The 21063-nt window shown below is 44.2% G+C and overlaps 1 protein-coding gene across 5 annotated transcripts in view; it reads right to left on the reverse strand.

Moving 5' to 3' along the window:
- The window catches only part of spdl1 (spindle apparatus coiled-coil protein 1), a 52145-nt gene that overhangs the window by 11900 nt on the left and 19182 nt on the right, over window positions 1–21063 (reverse strand). For 2 of the 5 annotated variants that reach the window (XM_086001976.1, XM_086001978.1), the window contains exons 4-11: window positions 20431–20625; window positions 13674–13823; window positions 11538–11636; window positions 9415–9525; window positions 6410–6550; window positions 5721–5824; window positions 4086–4273; window positions 1672–2044 (exon numbers count right to left, since the gene is read on the reverse strand). In XM_086001976.1, coding sequence (XP_085858102.1) covers window positions 1672–2044; window positions 4086–4273; window positions 5721–5824; window positions 6410–6550; window positions 9415–9525; window positions 11538–11636; window positions 13674–13823; window positions 20431–20625 — 1361 coding nt within the window. Of the gene's footprint in view, window positions 1–598; window positions 770–798; window positions 962–1671; window positions 2045–4085; window positions 4274–5720; window positions 5825–6409; window positions 6551–9414; window positions 9526–11537; window positions 11637–13673; window positions 13824–20430; window positions 20626–21063 lie in introns of those variants that run through there. The other 3 variants (XR_015080075.1, XR_015080076.1, XM_086001977.1) reach the window with 3 other exon arrangements.

Raw genomic sequence — 21063 nt, forward strand, 5'->3', positions numbered from 1 at the left:
ACTATTGTATTACTATACTGTCCCCTACCACTACAACATTCCTTTCCACTCCTCCCTCCCCCCCCCCCCCCACCTACTTGAATGGCCTCCTGTACCAGTGCCGTGGTCAGTTTGTTCATCCACGCTACAAACTTTGCCCTTATTCACACAGGCAGCAAGAACCTCACACCTGTTGGATAAGGGCAAAGGCTGAGGCTCCTCCAGCACTGCACCTAGGGTCCCCTTACCTGCCTGAATCAGTCACAACCTCCCGTCACCGACCACTAACCAGACTTGTACGACTACCTTACCTAAGGGGTGTGACTGTATCCTGGATCAAAGTGCCCAGGTAACTCTCCCCCTCCCTGATGCCCCGCAAACTCCAGCTCAACAACTCGGAGCGGAAGTTCCTCGAGATGCAGACGTGGTGGTCCAGGATTGTGATGCTCTCCACAAACTCCCACGTGCAGCACACCACCTGCACTGCCATCCCTATGTAACTTTGTTTCATTTAATTAATTAAAGTTTATGTATATTTAATTAACTTAGCTTAAAGTTTAGCTTTTTAAATAATTACTTGATCTAGCTTAATTTACAGTAGATTAAATTTAATATTTACCTGTAGCACAAACCACAAGTATTGGAGGCAAAAAGCAGCACCTCCTTCCCCTTCTGCATCAAATTCTCACTCTCTCCAAATTCCCAATGTTTACACTCTGTTTAGAAGCACTCCGTTTCAAACCACGCTGTGCAGACCATTCATGACCACCAAATTGTAGAGTGCAGGATCCTTAGACAAGAAAATGTGATGAAATAAGAGGATGCATCAATGCATTGAACAGACTTCTGCAATAGCGCTTTCTTCCTGTGAGCTCCGGATTGTGACAGACTGTCAAGTGATGTTATAGTATCTCACCTATTGGCTAGGTCAGGAACTGCACTGGCAAAAGACAGGGAACCAATCACCTGGCTGTTTTGGTGGCTATGGAAATAGCAGGGAAACCAAACAGTTAGGTTGCAGGGGAAGGAAGAACACAAAATTGAAAAGCAGGCCAAAATGGAAATTGATCAGTGCGAACCAAGTGTTGACTATGTCTTTTAACATACAGAGCTGGGGAAGTGTAGTATTCTAAAATCAGAACACAATTTGTAAATTTAAACAAATAGATAGGTAAATGAATTAGGCAGATGTTGACAATTTTGTATGACACTGGTTTCAGTCCACTTCTTTACACACGTAGTATTTCAAGCACTTTCAAAGGAAATACAGAGAAAAGCTGAGCACATACAGAAGGAAATGGAAAGGAAAATAAAATTCGTTTGCATTTGCAGCAATTTTTTTTTTTTTTTTTTTTTTTTTTATTAAAGTTATAACCAACAGAATAAATGCATGTTCTGGATAAACAAGATCATAATAGCCAAAGAATTTCCATTCCAAAAATGCAGGTTTGCAGCAGGGCAAGTTAGGATTTTTTTTTAAAACTGCACACTACCTAGGTCTGTCTCTTCATTAAAAAAACTCTAGTCTTGTTACACAATTTTGAGAGTCCAAACTTTGGCAAGGCAGGGAGAATGGTGAAAATAAAACCAAAGAAGCCAAGAACGAAGCACAGAGCGCAGTTCATGCAGTAGATGAGGAGTGCAGCAGGCCAGCAAGGAATGTTGGGCAAAAGCTGAAAACGAGGCACTGACCTTGGGGAGGGAGATGGCCTGGAGACTTCAGTGTTTCCCCGTTCAGAGAGAACTTGTACATCACTTGCATCTTGCATGATCCGCACCCGCTTGCCTTCTTTAGAAGGAGGCTGTTTACAGGCAGGTTCCAGCTCTGGTATGGCAATGGCAGGTAGGGATCCAGAGGTTGGCACCGCTAGAATGACTGGTTCACAGCATGGAGCCGCAATCTCATTAGGCAGCACATCAGTCTGTCTCTTTCTGGTTTCAGCCACTTTATCAGATGAGAGAGTAGCTTCAATAGCAGGGGCCTTGCTGGATGCTAGATGAGCTTCTTCGGGTACTTCAACTGGGAGTCTCTCCTTCTTGCAGTTCTGTGACCGGTTGTTAACTTCTGGAATTTAAAATTTGCAAACCACAACTTAAAAAAGTTAAGCATATGCAGTCTTATATTCATGTAATAACCCTGCAGTTACTACTATAAAACCTGCTATATTGGCTTGGGAAGTGGGAGGGGGGAAAAAGAGAAAGTCAGGTATACAGTCAGTGAACAGCTTCACATTTTTTGATGTTTACAGCATGCAGGGAAGAGTTGCACAAAAATCACTCTTAATAAAAGGGGAGAGGGCTAGTTAGCTATCCGAGTTACTGGTCTTGCTCATTAGAATCACAGAATGATACAGCACAGGAGACTGCCATTTGGTCCATCTTGCCTGTGCTGGCTCTTTTGAAAGAGCATTCTTGAATGTACAGTAGTTCAACCTCCACATAGAAATTAATAGGTCATGTAAATGGAGAAAAGAAATCAATGGGACAGTGACCCTCTATCAGTTTGGTACTATACCATCCACAAGGGCAAGACAGTTGTAGAAGTATCCCTCCCCTCAACTGTACTTTTTTATTTAATTCATTCACAGGATGTGGGAGTCACTGGCAAGGCTAGCATTTATTGCCCACCCTTAATTGCCCTCGAGATGGTGGTGAGCCGCCGCCTTGAACCTCTGTAGTCCGTGCGGTGAAGGTACTCCCACAGTACCGTTAGGGAGTTCCAGGATTTTGACCCAGCGACGCTGAAGGAACGGCGATATATTTCCAAGACAGGATGGTGTGAGACTTGGAGGTGAACTTGGAGGTTTTGTTACATATCCCTTGATATGCTTATCTAACAATAATCTATCAATCTCAGTGTTGAAAATTTCAATTGACCTTGTACCCTTGAGATAAAGTTGAACACACACACCTGTGATCTATATTTACTACTACAGGAAACTTTGTGCTATCCGGAGGTGAGCTATCCGGCAATCTGGAGCCACCGGCAAAAATCAGCAGCCGTTTTTTATTCTTTTTGCTTGTTTTTTTTGCTTTGTTTGAACAGTCAAGCTGTGCAAGGTCTGTAGCTATAGCAACAGCTTCAGCTAGAGCTTGCAGGCCACACCTGAGTGTTTAGAAGCTGTTGCTAAGCAACAGTGTTTGTTGTCAAATATGGAGATAAGAATCTCCGTATCTCTCAACATTAACTCTGGAGAGTACGGCAGTTTTGAGGCAACGGCAGCAGCTCGGTCCCGTGGGTGCCGGATAGCACAAAGTTTCCTGTATATCACTTTTTTTCTGGCAGAGAATGAACTTCCTTGCATTTATGTTACAATTGCAAGTCAGATGTAACCATCGGCAACAGATTTCTACTGCATTTAACACATTGCTGGTAGGTACAAAAGCAGGATTCAGTATCCAGTTATTAAAAAGTGTACTTAATTGAATGGTAGCTTGCTTGCATAAAAAACACAAGGTGTGATTGCAAAGTATAAACATTACTCAACCATTGAAAGACAATGGCTCCAGGGGAATATGACTCATTTATTTATAAATGTTGCAGAACCCCTACTGGTAACATAAAGGCTGCATTTTAACACAAAATCTTTAAATTAATATGGATTCAAGGTTTACAGCTCCAATTTAAGAAATTATAATCTAGGATTATTTGTCATCTTAACATCTTTGAGGCTGGTATGCACTGGGTGCTAAATAAGCAAGGTAAAATCTTTTGCATTGTGCAATAAAACAACGTTTTACTGTTATCTGCAGAATGCTAAACAGTTACAGATATAGAAAAGAAAAGATGCTACTATTTCCAAGCTGTCAGGAATTGGCACTGAACCAGTTCAGAAGATTTAAAGCCAAAATGTCAGTCTTATTGGCAGTTTAAAATAATTAAATAGGGCTGCAGCATCCCACAGACATCCATCTGCCATCAGCTGAACAGTCGAAGAAATTTATGGCAAATCAACTGTACCTTTCCTTCTTCTGCCATGCAGAAGGATGATGCACTGGCAACTTTAAGTCAAAAACCCACACAATGCAACCCCACACAAATAGTTGGAATAAGCAAATGCTGCTGGGTTTTCTAAACTCAGATGAATTCCTAAGTTAACAAATACCTTCAGGTTCATATTTAAGCCTTAGCTCATCCAGTTTGACTCGAAGCTTCATGTTTTCATTCTGATATTGTTTCAGCTGTCTCGCATTGGCATAAAATTTACGTTCAACTTCTAAAACACGTTGGCTCTCTGCAAGAGCCTTCATGCGTTGCAAAGAGAGCTCATCATTCACTGTCTTATTTTCTTTCCTAATGTAAAGCAAAGTTATATTATAATCACAGCGAGTGACCATTAATATGTTGATTCAAAAATAGTTTTAATTTAGCTAAGATTAAAAGTATATTCTACAACAGTTACTCGTCAAATGTTTTTTTTAAAGTTACTTTTACTCCTAACTTACCAATTCCTGTCAGTATCCAAATTAACTGGAGTAACAGTTCAATAGTTACACATGGTAAATGTTATATAACAGAGGGAGAGGAAGAGTTGAAGAAATGGGTTACAGTTGGAAGTACAGGAAACTTTGTGCTATCCGGCACCAATGGGACCGAGCTGCTGCCGTTCCCTCAAAACTGCCGGACACTCCAGAGTTAATGTTGAAAGATACGGAGATTTTAATCTCCGTATCTGACAACAAACACTGTTGCTTAGCAACAGCTTCAAAACACTTGGCTGCAGCTGCAAGCGTCTGTAGCTGAAGCTGTTGCTATAGCTACAGACCTTGCAGTGCTTGACTGGGGGGGAAAAAAAGCAAAGAAACGAAACGAATAAAAAACGGCTCCTGATTTTTGCCGGTGGCTCGAGCTTGCCGGACGGCTCGCCTCCGGATAACTCAAAGTTTCCTGTAGGTGGAAATATAAGTAGGCCTGCGGACATTTAAAATGCCACATCCAGTCATAACAAGAGTTAGTGCTCGATTATCTGTTGTAGTTATGGTCTTCCTTCTTTTCAATGCAATTAAGCCTCTAAATGAAAATAAGTAGTTATTCAACTGTCAGGCTGCAAGGCTGCTTTTTATGTTGAGACTGAATACATTTTAAGAACAAGGAAGAAAGACTAACTATGGTAAGTAATCTACCATTAATCTTCCTTTGTTGTTCAACTTCCATCTACAAACAGGAACTTACTGAAATAGTGCAAAATAAAATTGGACCGATGCAATCTCCAAGTAAGGACAGCATCAGGCTCAGCTGTGATGTCCTCCAAGGTTCTATAGCTGGCCGGTACTCACTGTTGAGGCTTACACATGAATAATGGCCACTTGAGTGATGCGCCAGCAGGTGTCTGATGTGTATGGAACTATACCCGTGAGGGAATCTATTAGAGGACAAAACTGGAGTGCAAGAAAAATATCCAAATAGATTTGATGCCAGTGTGGAGCACAACTATACCAAAATGTTTAGTAACCAAATGTACATAACTTTTGTAACTTCCCTGCAGACAGAGCCAGAGATCCTCCACATATTTACCAAATAACCATACACGAGTAGAATGGACTGAGTGTTCCGGTTGTGGTTATTGACTACCAAGGTAACATAGCGATCTACATTCAGTCAAACCTTTTTCTTAATCCCAGCAGAACCATCAATATACGCAGGAGAAGCTCAAACCTAAAGCTAGTTCCTAATGAAACTCGTTTCTCAGACTCATGGCTACAGCTTGTAATCATTGTTCATAATATAATCTGATACATACTTAGCATTGTCGATTTGCAGTTTCAGCAATTCAATGTAGTACTGTCCATCACCAAAATCTGAAACATCAACTCCATTATGATTATTCCCAGGATCATAATTCATCTAAAAAAGACAAAATAAAATCCAGATAAATGAGTGAAGTGACAGAAAATGGTGTAGTGGGGAGAGCATTGGTTTATCTGTAACCCATGACAATAAAGTTGTGCAGTATGTACCCAGAAATTCCCCAATCTCAACTGAGCCATCAAGGCCAACAAGCACTTTTCTTCAAAACAAGTGTCGGAATTACACTGGGCCACTTTGGCAAAACCCAGAGAACACGTCAAGCTGCTTACTTTTCCCGGTTGGAGAAAAGAAAACAAGAAAAATACTCCGTTCCCACAATGGCCTTGACCACAAGTTTATTGTGCAATTTTTCTTTTAAATATAAAAAACACACCAGGATTTAAAAACACAAATTTCATTACAACTGGCTTCCTAATCACACCTGCCACCCTCATGTTATTACTAAGGCAGAATTGGTGAAGGAGTCCTGCTGCTTCACCTCGGCATCCCAGTAGCACCTTACCCATACATTTGAAACCTCCAATTATTGATTATTTTTACAGGGGCAGCAGTACATAGTGAGTGGCCAAGCCCAAGCCCCAAATTGTCAACTACTATACAGCACTAATTAGTTTTATTTACCTCCATTTTCTCTAGGCGTCGCAGCTTTACCACCAGAGCTTGAATCTCATTGTTCTTCTGTGCAAGCATCGATTGCAAGCGTTCCAGCTGTCCTGGGTCTGAATGCAAGCCCTTTATTTGTAACATTGCGGCTAGCTGTACCTAATAAAAAAATACAAAACTATATTAGAACCCTGAAGGCATTACGCCCTTCAGACTTTATTGCGAATGTTACTGCTGTCTTAAGACTTTTATTCAAAAGCAAATCCAAGTTTGAAAGCAAAGTACAGGAAACTCTTTTTTAATCCAGCACCGACGGGACCGGCGTGGTGCCGGTTCATCAAAAAGTCCGGATTACAGAAAGGTATACTTACTAAGGTACGAGAGCCCCGTACACTGCCACAGTTCCAGGCGTCCCTGCTGCATGGCAACAGGTGCAGGAACCCCGGTTACACGGCCACAGATCCAGGAACCCCAGTTACACGGCCACTAATATGAAGTAAAACTTACCTGAACCTACTCCTGCATTTCGCCGGTTAAGAGAGATTTCCGGTTATTTAGGTGCCGGTAAGAGAGTTTCCTGTATATTCTTTTGGAGATCTGTGAAACTTTATTTGCGGTCATATTTTCTGCAGACAACACTCCGACAAGAGATGACAACAAAAGCAGGATTTAAGGCTAGTGCAATGCACTGGAGCCCATGGAGAAGAACTCATTTAAGTTATGGGCCACTTGCACATGTCCTGGCAGTCCAATCAAGAGCAAAAGAGCAAGAGGATTGGAAAAAAACACAGCATTGTACTGCTCACTACTAAACAGAGGATTTGAGCAAACAAGTATGTTAGGCAGGCTTTCAAAAATCAGTATCATACATACCAACCTCAGAAAAGCAGAGTTAAAAAAAAAAAAACCACAACTCCAAAAAAGATAACTGATAGGCCACTTTTGGCAACTGAATAAATTTAAATCTTCTGTACAGGAAACTTTGGTTTATCCGGAGGTTAACTGTCCAGAATGCTCGAGGTACCGGCAAAAATCAGGAGCCGTTTCGTTAGGTTTTTTTTCTTTTCGTTGCTTTTTTTCCCCCCACCAGTCAGGCTCTGCAAGGTCTCGTTGAAGCTGTTGCTAAGCTACAGAGACGCTTGCAAGGTACAGCCGACTGTTTAGAAGCTGTTGCTAAGCATCAGGGTTTGTTGCCAGATATGGAGCTCAAAATCTCTGTATGTTTCAACATTAGCGCTGGTTTGTCCGGCAGTTTTGATGGGACGGCAACAGCTCGGTCCCGTCCGTGCCGGATAGCACAAAGTTTCCTGTATTACATTGGATTTCATGATTTTTATTAGTGTTCTGGAATCATATTCAATTTGTTTTTCTATGAAAACTAAAACTCAGTGACCTCACGCATGCTGTACGAAAAGAAGTAATTCCAAAATTCTATAGATTATGGAACAGTTCCTGCAGATTGGAGGGTGGCAAATGTAACCCCACTATTTAAAAAAAGGAGGGAGAGAGAAAACAGTGAACTACAGACCAGTTAGCCCAACATCTGTAGTAGGGAAAATGCTAGAGTCTATTATAAAGGATGTGATAACAGGACACTTAGAAAATATCAACAGGATTAGGCAAAGTCAACAGGGATTTATGAAAAGAAAAAAAAAAAGTGTGTTTGACAAACCTACTAGAGTTTTTTTCAGGATGTAACTGGCAGAATAGATAAGGGAGAACCAGTGGATGTGGTGTATTTGGATTTTCAGAAGGCCTTTGATAAAGTCCCACATAAGAGGTTAGTGTGCAAAATTAAAGCACATGGGATTGGGGGTAATATACTGGCATGGATTGAAAATTGGTTAACTGACAGGAAACAGAGTAGGATTAAATGGGTCTTTTTCAGGGTGGCAGGCAGTGACTAGTGGGGTACCGCAGGGATCAGTGCTTGGGCCCCAGCTATTCACAATATGTATCAATGATTTGGATGAGGGAACCAAATGTAATATTTCCAAGTTTGCTGACGACATGAAACTAGGTGGGATTGTGAGTTGTGAGGAGGATGCAAAGAGGCTTCAAGGCGATTTAGACAAGTTGAGTGAGTGGGCAAATACATGGCAGATGCAGTATAACGTGGATAAATGTGAAGTTATCCACTTCGGTAGGACAAACAGAAAGGCAGAGTATTATTTAAATTGTGATAGATTGGGAAATGTTGATGTACAGAGGGACCTGGATGTCCTTGTACACCAGTCACTGAAAGCAAGCAGTTAGGAAGGCAAATGATATGTTGGCCTTCATTGCAAGAGGATTTGAGTACAGGAACAAGGATGTCTTACTACAGTTGTACAGGGCCTTGGTGAGACCACACCTGGAGTAGTGTGTGCAGTTTTGGTCTCCTTACCCATAGAGGGAGTGCAGCGAAGGTTCACCAGACTGATTCCTGGGATGGCAGGACTGTCGTATGAGGAGAGATTGGATTGACTAGGCCTGTATTCACTAGAGTTTAGAAGAATGAGAGGGGATCTCATTGAAATGTATAAAATTCTGACAGGGCTAGACAGACTGGATGCAGGGAGGATGTTTCTCCTGGCTGGGGGGTCTAGAACGAGGGGTCACAGTCTCAGGATACGGGGTAGGACATTTAGGACTGAGATGAGGAGAAATTTCTTCACTCAGAAGATGGTGAACCTGTGAAATTCTCTACCACAGAAGGCTGTGGAGGCCAAGTCACTGAATATATTTAAGGAGGAGATGGATAGATTTCTAGACACAAAAGGCATCAGGGGGTATGGGGAGAGAGGGGGAATATGGTATTGGGATAGAGGATCAGCCATGATCATACTGAATGGCAGAGCAGGCTCGAAGGGCCGAATGGCCTACTCCTGCTCCTATTTTTCTATGTTTCGAATGACATGCAGGAACACTGCATGGGTAGTAGCACAATAACTTATACCCAAGATTCAGGAAGCGTATTATCAAACTCAGCTGGTTAGACATGCATTATGGGAAGGTTCCAGCAACTCATGTGGAAATAGTACCTTCATTCGGTGAACCTGTTGACGGGAGAACGCATACTGTTTCTGTAATGACTGGTACTGGACTCTCAAACCGATGAGTTGGCGCTCCACCACTGCCCTACGATCTTCCACCTAAACAGAAAGGAAACCATCACTCAATTGCAAATCTTTTCACAACATCCTGTACTTCAGCTGCCCAGGCACTGCATAAAACTTGCACACAGACTAAGGTGTAATATCCAGAGTTTTCTCCAGGAAATAAAGGGTCAGCTGGGGTGATCAACTGGAACTGGCAGAAGTATGTCTGAAAATGTCCCCATTCCAAAATCCATTTGGGACAATCAAGTTAGCTAAATCTTAAAAATGTTCCCAAATCGTTTAAATAAACTTTTCAAAAATAAAGCAAGACTCCTTTAGGCTTTCTGAGCCAACTAGCAATAAATGTTCTTGGAATCACCTTTTGGTAAGAGCAATTGAGGGTTAACAGTTGGCAAGTACAGATGAGGAAAGCTATTCAGCCCATCTAGCTCATCCATCCATATTAACCTACAATTAAAAGAAAGAAAGACTTGCATTTATATAGAGCCTTTCAGGACCTCAGCACATCCCAAAGCACTTTACAGCCAATTAAGTACTTTTGAAGTGCAGTCACTGTTGTAATGCAAGAAATGCAGCACCCAATTTTACACTCAAACAGCAATGTGACAATGACCAGATGATTTTTTTTAGTGATGTTGGTTGAAGGATAAATATTGGCCAGGACACCGGAGAAAACGCCCCTGGTCGTCTTCAAATAATGGCGTGGGAACTTTTACGTCCTAAGAGGGCAGACGGGACCTCGGTTTAACGTCTCATCCGAAAGACAGCACCTCCGACAGTGCAGCACACCCTCAGCACTGCACTGGAGTATCAGTTTAGATTTTGGGGGGGGGGGGGGAAATTGGGTTGCTTTATGTCTCCCGTAGGGCACTAACGGGGCGCAAAGCAACTAGCGCCAGGGCGCGGCGCCGCCCACGAAATTCAGCGGGAGTTTAGCGGCAGCGCTAACCGGTAGTGCACCGCGGTGTTGCGGGCGACGACATCATCATCGTGCGCAGTGCCCCGCTCGCGCTCCAGCCGCAATCTTCGGGAACGCACCCTGACTTCCCGCCAGACGCTATATCCGACGGGATCAAGGGGGGGGGGGGGGGGGCCTACCTGAGGCCAGGGAGGCGCAATTTAAAAGGCGAGGTGCGGGGCGTCCATTTTTGTTGCTGGCTGCCTGCCAGCACTCCTGTCCCTGGCCTCCTGAACGCCCCCTCCCTCCACCCCACTATGTTCTAGTCGCTAGAGTAAGACTTGCACCCACAACCTTTTGACTCAGAGGCAAGAGTGTTAGCACTGAGCCAGAGCTGACACTATCATCCATCACAACAACCTAGAAGGACATTCCAAGTATTAAATCAGTGTGAAGAACTTCTTCCAGACACAAGTCCCAAACTTACCTTTTTACCAGTTTGTGCTTGCGTCTGCTTATCATACAGTTGTGGTTTGACTTGAATAGTAGTCAGGATTAACCTGTTCTGTTCCACTTAGTAACTTATATATCCATATTATTAAGGTCCCCCTCTTATTTGCCTCCTTTCAAAATGAAGAGTGCAAGTTTTCTAACCTTTGCTCACAATTTAGTCCTCTGTCATTCAGGACCAGCCTCATGGCCCTTTTTCCAGGGCTTTTAGTTTTTTTTTTAAGCTATTGCTCTGCAGTGACTGGACAGTGATGAATCTATTATTGCTTCCAAATATGGTTCAGCCCGTCCCTTGACTGGTTCAATGCCAATCAAGTGTACATCCCAAATTTTTCCTCTTCTAATGTGCAATTCAATGAGCTTCCAATTCTAGTCTGGATGTCAAGGACAGGGAAAGACTAGTGTAGCAGAACTGGCAAAAGCCTGGGAGCAGTGGTCTACCTTGCCTCCAAGCAAGGCAATGGTATATGGAGAATGAATGCATGCATAAATTCACATAAAAACTAACAATTTTTACCCTACAGAAATACTTACAATTTTTATCTGGGTTTATACCATCTGGTTCTCATATGGAGGAGACTTACACTAACAAAAGCTACTCACTACTGGGTATCTGGAAATATCTTAAGTACAGTACCTCAGAAAACAGCGAGTTCCCTTTACTGTTGGGGTCACGAGCTTCTTGTAGTGCCTGATCCAACTGGATCTGGAGATCCTGGTTAGCCACTCGTGCTTTCTGCATTTAAGCAGACAAGAAATTCAGATCAGCACACAAACCAGCTACAACAACTCTGATGTAATTGCCCAGAAACTATGTACATCCACTTCTTCATAAATACTCTGGCTTATTACCAATATGGCTACACTAATCAGATTACGAAGAGGAAGGGGTCCAGGGCATGGTCAGATCATACCTGTAACAATGCCTGACGCAATAATCGTAAAGTACAATAATCATAAAATAGGGATTCTTAAAAAAAAGAAAAGAAGTCTTTTAAGCAAAGAATGTTAAATGCCCAAGATGATAGATGCCATTACTGTTCTTGGTCATTTTTACACAAAATAATAGAGACAAATAATCCATTGCCCACTGAAATTAAAATCATGTAAAATGTTATTAGCCACTTGAGTATGCAAATGAACAAGTTGATAGATTAAAAATTTTTTTTTTTTTTTCCAAAATCACCATTGTATGCTAGAGAGAAAAGAATAAAAGCAAGCACCCAATCACAAGTAATTCAAAACAATTTATAGTTCTGTGCTTCAAAACACTCTCCTACACATTATGAAGAAACTCAAAGGGGACTTGTGGGCAAGGAAGACTTCAAAGCATTGCAAGTTTAAAAGTATTTCTAACCCATAGGAATAAATAGATTATATGTCTTTTAGATTATTCCATGATGACATATATCCCTGACACATAGGAGTTAGCTTGATTGGCTCTAAAGAAACCAAACAATTGAGAATCCATAAAAAAATGATGCCAGACAAGGACTCCTACTAAGACGTGCAATAGTACCACTTGGGTTTGCCCTATGCTGAAATTGACTAACCCCTGAATGAATATTTGGGCAGGATCATGTTATGCAGAGAAGGCATATCAAAGATCTAATTCCCTCCCAAATCCACAGCACACCACAGGGGTATTCCGAAGTAGAGCAGAATTTAGGGGGGAAGGGCAGTGGACAACAACAGCAGCTGCCAGGATAGATCTGCCAAAGACAGTATGGTGAGCAATCAAATCTAGATAATACATAGTAAACAAATGAGGATTATTCACATGGGTACTCCACAATTTGCAAACTGATGAGGTATTCCCGAGCATTCCATACCTCCCTAGTGAGCATCTCTTTTATACTATACTAGCAGGGGAGCCCCGCGTTGCAGAGCTTTTTTGGGCCTGGTCGATGTCTGGGCCGGGAGCCTGGGACTGGATTTGGGCTGTTGGCAGTTGGAGAAGCCTAGGCCCCGGGGCTGGGGTATTTTGCAGTGTTTTTTAACCTAAACATTAATACCTTCAAAGATGAAAGTTAAAGTACTTATAAAACATTTTTGGTAAATCTTATTTATTTATTTATTTTAAAAAGATATTGACCTGGATGACGATATTTTTAGCTGCCCTGGCTGGTGTATAATGGCTGCCAGATCCCGGAGCTGAAAATGATTAGTCCCGCCCCCACACACACAGGTTGGTCAACCATCAGGTGACTGAACTGTAGGATTGGTCAATCATCACGGCACAGGATTGGTCGACCTTGACGTCACTCAATGGTAATGAGTGGATAATGAGTGGAATTTTGAAGGTTTTTTGTATAATGCGCGAACAATTTTTGTGTGACGAAAAAGTAAATACGCTTATGACCGTTCCGGAACCGTAAGCTTTCTTTTGATGTAACGCACGCTCTATAACTTGAGAGTGTATAGCCAGACAGACAGACGGAAGGACAGACAGAAGTACTGCTTATAAGAGAAAGAAGATAGATACTTAAAAAAAAATTTGAAAAAAATTATAATAATAATTTAATCATAATTGGCTTAGTGGAGCAGTCCGAGACACGCTCAGTGCCTTCAACATGAACTTGAATCAGTGGTACTATGAAATGGACCCAAGGTCAAGCTGGTTTACATCTGCAACAATTAGGCATCTGCAATTTAGCTGGGTTACATAGTGTGTCAGAATTTGGACTGCAGCCAATTTTGGACCCAATCCAACCTCGGTGTAATTTCAGTCTGGAATTAACAATTGGTTTTGGAAACACATAAATGCGGCTACCTCCAATGCATTGCAGTATGAAACGGTTTCTTTCTCTTGTTCCTCCTTCTCCTCTTGCAGTCGCTCAACCTGCCGCTGAAGGTTATTATTAGCTAGTTCCAACTGCTCCTGATGGTACATCATTTCATTAAGGGCTTCCTGCAGTTTCCCCTGAATGAAAGATAATGCACTGAAAGTTTGAAATCAGGATTCTGCAACAAATTCTTGTAGATCTTTCTTAATCAGCAAGTTATAACCAACAAGTATGTTCCAGAACACCATGTTGAGTCAGTATACCAACACACTGCATCACCGTGGTAGAATGCAGGTTTACACCCAGAATAACTTGCATTGTAAATGATGGGCTCAGCCATGCCACCATTTGTCGATGTTTAGCACTTATCATGCCTAGGGAGGTTTGGAGAGCCGCCAGTTGCACATTTAGAGGGTTGGGAGGTCAGCTGCTTATCCTCTTGGCGTGCAATGACATGGATTCTAGCGGGCACAGAATGTGAAAAGGAAGAATAGCTCAAATTTCATTAGTATTTTTTTTCTTCTTGATAATACTCAACCTGGTAATCCGCAGAACTGAAATGTCAAACCGCAAACTCAAATTCAGACTATTCACTCATAAATCAAATAAACTGAGATTAGAGGGAAAAAAGTTCAATACAACATGGTTCCCATTTAACGGAATATTGATGGAAACTATTTACATCTACACTTGATAGCCATTTATTTATAACTCCATCATTTCTTCACCAAAGTTCTCATTTAAAGTTTAAAATATTTTAATGCTAAACAAACATCTCCTTTTGTTTGCTTTGTTACCCATTTTCTACCCTCCTCCCAAAAGGTGTTGACTCCTTTCTGGGAGTACCTCAATCTGTGGTGGGAGGCACCCAGTACCTCAATCTGTGGTGGGAGGCACCCAGTACCGCACTAAAGTGGCCATTATTCCTGTGCAAGGTCTGACAGGGTGCTGGCAGACCATTTTCACAGTGGAGCCCGATCCCATCCTCACTCGGCATCCACACATGCACACTTCCTGCAGGGATCACCAAATGGCAATCTGGCACAGAAACCACGACCTAATCAGGAGCACTGAAGCCAACTACAGTGTCTCGATCACCATCTGGCTGAGATGGTTAACTTAGCACAGATCAGGGATCAAAGCTGGGATATTCCTGGTCTGGATCGTTTAGCTACTCACTGTATAAATCTGCCAAGCAATCAGATTTCTCTCGGCTTCCTTGATAACTTTGTAAAACGACTAAAATAACAGTTTATGATAACCATAAATCTATACATCAGCTTAGAAGTTATGTAAAATTTGATTAGTAAAATTTTGAATCTTTAGAAAGTAGATGAGATTCCACCCCCCCCCCCCCACCACATTTGCTCCAATTCAAAAACAATTGTTAAAACGCCTTAGAAACTAAGGCCGCGATTTTGCCGTTCCCGGCCGCAGCCGCTCTGTAAAAAGGATTTCCTGTTACCAGGGCTTGTTAAGCCCACCCTGCGGGGTTGCCGGCCAATTAAAAGGAAGCGGGTCTGAGGACGCGTCATCAGCCGGTTTCCTTAAAGGGGCCATAGCTGCATTCATTTTGACAGTTGTGCTGCAAATACTGACAATCACAGCACAAAGGTGCAGGGCTGCACCCAGGCTCTCACATGACTCCCTCCATATGCTTATGGAGGGAGTCTCAGCACGCAAGGAGGTTCTCTTCCCTTCCAATGGGTGGAAGAGACCTCCCCAGGAGACCAACGCAGCCTGGTTGCACAGGAGGGCCCAAGCAGGGATGTCGTTAGGAGGACCAGGCTGCAGTGGCACAAACCTTTCAATGATCTCGGTAGATCACGAAACGTTACTGCAAAGCCACTCGACCTCATTCTGCTGTGCCACTCATCACATCCCCATCACTCTGCCTTCCCTACACCTGCACATCCTTACTCAAACCAACGTAACTTGCACCTCCACCCATCCCTCTCTATCTACATTATCACTTCCCCATCTCACTAGACACCCCTCAGACTCACCCTCATCCTAGTACAATCACACCAACTAACAACACACAAGGGTAGGCACTTGGGTGTTTTATGCAATGTTCATATAACATTTTCTGTTAATGTGGTGTCAAACATTGAATTCTTTATTTTCAACACTTTGCCTTATTGCACAGATCTTTGTTCACCTTTGGATAAGTCTTAGTGTGTGTGAGTGTGAGTGTGTGAGTGTGATAGGCCGATGTAGCAGAGCCTGGTCTCCAATTGTCTTGGATCCCCTTGCCATTGGACCAAGACCTTGCTCTGTCAAGCCTGTGTGGTGGCTGGTGTGCAACAACCACCCCACGTTAAAAGAATTCACGCACAGGCATCTTCCACCCTTTAAAATGAAGTTCGGCACCTGGAACGTCAGGACCCGCATGGACAACTCCAACAGTGACAGACTGGAACGCCGTATTGCTATCGTTGCCTGGGAGCTCAGATGTTTCGACATAGACATCGCTGCCCTAAGCGAGACCCGGCAGGCAGGGGAAGGCCAGCTCAAAGAGCAAAGGGGAGGCCAGCTCAAGGAGCAAAGTGGTGGTTACACTTTCTTCTGGAAAGGCAAACCTAAAGAAGAACACCGCCTCGATGGGTTAGACTTCGCCATAAAAAATGAGCTAGTTGAACGTCTCAGAGACCCCTTGTGGAATAAGTGAAAGCCTCATGACTCTGCGGCTCACCCTAGAACGAAACAAGTGCGCTACGGTCATCAGTGCGTACGCCCCAACACTGGAAGCCACAGAGGAGTCCAAAGAGGAATTCTACTCCAGCCTCGAACAATCCCTGTCCCGAGTCCCAACAGGCGACAAGCTAATCCTCCTTGGCGACTTCAATACCAGAGTTGGAAAGGACACAAACCTCTGGGAAGGTGTGATCGGCAGAGAGGGGGGTAGGGAAAGCCAACTCCAACAGTACCCTGCTCCTGACGAAATGCTTAGAACATGGCCTTGTCATAACCAACACCTTGTTCCGTCAGAGAGACAACTACAAGGCTTCATGGCAACACCATCGCTCCAAGCACTGGTATCTGCTGGACTACGTTATCGTCCGAGCGAGGGACCACGAGGACGTCCGCATCACCCGCGCCATGACAGGAGCTGATGACATGCTGGACAGACCACCGCCTAATCCGCACGGTCATCTCCATCAACGTAGCCCCAAAACAGCGGCGGCAACAGGAACAATGCCGCAGGAAAATCAACAACGCTGGAGCAGTCAAAGACCCTGCTAAGAAAGCCCTATTCAGCGTGCGCCTCACAACCAACCTGACGACTCCCAGTGATTCAGAGACACAGAGTGTCCACAGCGCCTGGTCTGCACTCAAGGCCTCCGTAATCAGCACCTGTGAAGAGACGCTCGGTCACTCGACCAGGAAACACCAAGACTGGTTCGACAAGAACAACCAGGAGATCCAGGAGCTAATAAGCCGCAAGCGCAAGGCATTCCTCATCTGGAAACAGCAACACAACTCAAAAGCAAGAAAGCAGCTCTACAGACGCCTGAAAGCCAAGGTCCAACAAAAACCTTGCTACCTAAAGAACAGATGGTGGGTGGAGAAAGTGCAGGAGATCCAGCAGCTAGCCGACAACCATGACGTGCGTGGATTCTTTAGCAGTCAAGACCACCAAGAGCCCAAGCACCCAAGGTCCTACCCCACTGCAGGCCAAGAACGGAGAGGTACTCATCAAGGACAGAGAGGCAGTCAGTGCCCGCTGGAAGGAGCACTTTGAAAATCTCCTTAACCAAGACCGTCTTCGACGCGAGTATCCTCAACTCCATCCCGCAACATGCTACCCGCCACCACCTCAGCACAGCCCCAGCCTGGCAGGAGGTTGAAAAGGCCATCTGACAACTGAAGAACAACATGAGCAGATGCAATCCCTGCCGAGGTGCTAAAACATGGCGAAGAAGCACTATTGGCGCGAATACATGAACTCATTTCTCTTATTTGGAAGGAGGAGAGCGTGCCAGTGGATCTCAGAGACGCTGTAATCGTGACCATCTTCAAGAAAGGTGACAAGTCCGATTGTGGTAATTACAGAGGAGTCTCCCTGCTGTCTGCCACATGGAAAGTCATCCCAAGAATCCTCCTCAATCGCCTTCTTCCAGTGGTTTAAGAGCTCCTTCCAGAGTCGCAATGCGGATTCCGCCCACTAAGGGGCACAGTGCGTCAATTACAAGAGAAATGCAGGGAACAGCACCAACTGCTGTACATGACCTCACAAAGGCCTTTGACACCATCAACCGTGAGGGATTATGGAGTGTCCTTCTCAAATTCAGCTACCCTCAAAAGTTTGTCACCATCCTCCGCCTGCTTCACGACGACATGCAAGCCGTGATCCTGACCAACGGCTCCACCACAGACCCAATTCACGTACAGACCAGGGTCAAGCAAGGCTGTGTCATCGTACCAATGCTCTTCTCGATCTTCCTGGCTGTAATGCTCCATCTCACCCTCAGTAAGCTCCTCGCTGGAGTGAAGCTAATCTACAGAACAAACGGGAAACTGTTCAACCTCCGTCGCCTCCAGTCCAGATCCAAGGTCGTCCCATCCTTGGTCATCAAATTACAGTATGCAGACGATGCTTGCGTCTGCGCACACTCGGAGGTCGAACTCCAAACCATCGTCAACACCTTACCGAAGCATACGAGAGCATGGGCCTTACACTAAACATTCGGAAAACAAAGGTCCTCTACCAACTTGCCCCCACCACACAGTACTACTCCCCGATTATCAAAATCTATGACGAGGCCTTGGACAACGTGGACCACTTTCCATATCTTGGGAGCCTCCTGTCAACAAGGGCAGACGTTGATGACTAAGTCCAACACTGCCTTCAGTGTGCCAGTGCAGCCTTCGGTCACCCGAGGAAGAGAGTGTTTGAAGACCAGGATCTCAAACCCAGCACCAAGCTCATGGTCTACAGAATAGTAGCGATACCCGCCCTCCTGTATGCTTCAGAGACATGGACCATGTACAGCAAGCACCTCAAACCAACACTGCCTCCGCAAGATCCTGCAAATCCATTGGCAGGATAGGCGCACCAATGTCATTGTTCTCGTTCAGGCCAACATCCCCAGCATCGAAGCTTTGACCACATTCGATCAGCTCCGATGGACGGGCCACATCGTCCGCATGCCCGATACGAGACTCCCAAAACAAGCGCTCTACTCGGTGCTCCGACATGGCAAGAGAGCCCCAGGTGGGCAGAGGAAACACTTCAAGGACACCCTCAAAGCCTCCTTGAAAAAGTGCAACATCCCCACCAACACCTGGGAATCCCTGGCCCAAGACCACACAAAGTGGAGGAGAAGCATCCGGGGAAGGCGCCGAACACAGAGTCTCTTCACCGGGAGCAAGCGGAAGCCAAGTGCAAACAGCGGAAGGAGCGCACGTCAACCCAAGCATCCCACCCACCCGCCCCTTCAACCACCGTCTGCCCCTCCTGTGACAAGAGACTGTAGGTCCCGCATTGGACTCATCAGTCACCTGAGAACTAATTTTTAGTGTGGAAGCAAGTCATCCTCGGTTCCGAGGATTGTCCAAGAAGATAACGTAACCCCTGCAATGGTGAGGAGTGTGAAAGGAATGGCTTGGTTATTGTAGGAATGCTTTATGGCGATGGTGTGGGGTGGTGTTAACCTGGCATATCATGTGTACAGCATCAAGTGAAGTAAATCTGGCCATGGTGATGCCATCGCTGGCCTGCCAGGCAGCAATGTTGTTGGGTGCTGATGCCCTGTGCAGATTCAGGTGATTGCGGAGAAGGTTGGTATTGCTGGTGATGTTGGTGTTGGGGCTGATAGTGGAGGGATTCAGAGGACCACGGTGAGATTTTTCCAAGGGCACCGATGTTGCTGGTGAAGTTGAGATGACAGAAGCGATCTGTCAATGATGAGAGCGCTTGCTCCAAGGAGGTGACAGTGGATAGAGAGTTTACTCCAAACACTTGCAAACTGCATACAGCTCAAAAGTTTCTTCCAAGTCATGAAGGCGCAAGCTTCTGACATTGGAAAGTGACCAGCTGTGAAATGGTAGCTTTCATGCCACTTTTGCAGCTGTCACCTATTCACAGCAAAGGTGAGACAGAGAACCCGACCTACTTACCCGACGTGATCTCCGAACGACATGAACCATTACACATGTGGTAAAATAGAAAAAAGGCTGGCAAAATAGCAGTAAACAAGCACTTAACAAGCAGTTAAGTATCTTAAATGCCTCCCCTGCTGCTTGGTGTCGGATCTGTTCTGAAATCGCAGACCCGACACTCTGGAAACTTACATGGGGGGGGGGGGGGGGGGGTTCCCAACCCGGTCAATCATTTCAATTTTGACAGCAGACCCACCTCCAAACTTGCACTCTGAGCGCCGGCAAAATTCAGCCCCATGTGTTTTATACCAAAAATACATAACTAATGGAAAAAATAATTGTGAATAGAAAGTTCTTTTGGCACTGAAGTCACAAGTTCATGATTGGTCCAAATTTGTCAATTGTAGGTCATTATGCACCTATTAGCACAGGCAGAATTGGATGCTATTTCTGTCAGTGTGTTGCTGAGATGTGGCAAGAACGAGCGATCGGGAATGGTCCGCTGTTGAATTTGTTGTATTTCCATGGTGAAGGGATGTGGGTAACCATGACAGTTAAACAAACTGTTTTGTCTATCTACGTGTGAACTAGATAAGTTAAAATAAATGAAGATGTACTTGGGAAATCCCAATTCCATACCTTTGCAGCTTCAAGTTCCATGTTCTCCACTTGAAGGCTCATCACTTCAGATGACATTGTTTCCTGGGCACGTTCAGATAAGTTTCGCAATTCTTCACATTTAGCACCAAGTAATTCACTCTGGTGATCCAGTTTGTGTCTCAGCTGCTTCTCACAGAGCTGTGCTTCATCCAACTCAGACTTCTGCTTTTCCAACTAGTAATAAAGCCAGAGTTTAAAAGATGTACATTCAAGTGGCCCAATGCACCATTTTCCCCACATAAAATTTACACCTGTAATTTAATTATGAAATGTAAGCAACCTATTGGATTACCTTTTGCTTTCATAAGTAATAGGGACTGTGCAATTTTAGTTAAAAAAAGTAGCACAATCTCACAAATTCTTTACATTCTAAGAATACCCTGGAGAGAGCAGGTATTTCAAGTGGTTGTAACACAAAGTCTCAGGCATCTCTTCTCCCCAAGGTATTGCTGCTGACGGCCCTGCAGCTCCCCATTGACTGCTATGCCATGCACTGGCAGTTATCAAGGGAAAAAGGCTGCAGCAGTTATACCTCAAAAAGGTACACAAATGCCACTTCCAAGGACCAACGTTTATCACCCACCGTTGCCCTCCATTAGATCTGGCACTCTG

The sequence above is a fragment of the Somniosus microcephalus genome, chromosome 11, assembly GCF_052327205.1.
Source record: "Somniosus microcephalus isolate GS21.2 chromosome 11, FLI_Smic_1.0, whole genome shotgun sequence".
In the NCBI taxonomy this organism is placed as follows: domain Eukaryota; kingdom Metazoa; phylum Chordata; class Chondrichthyes; order Squaliformes; family Somniosidae; genus Somniosus; species Somniosus microcephalus.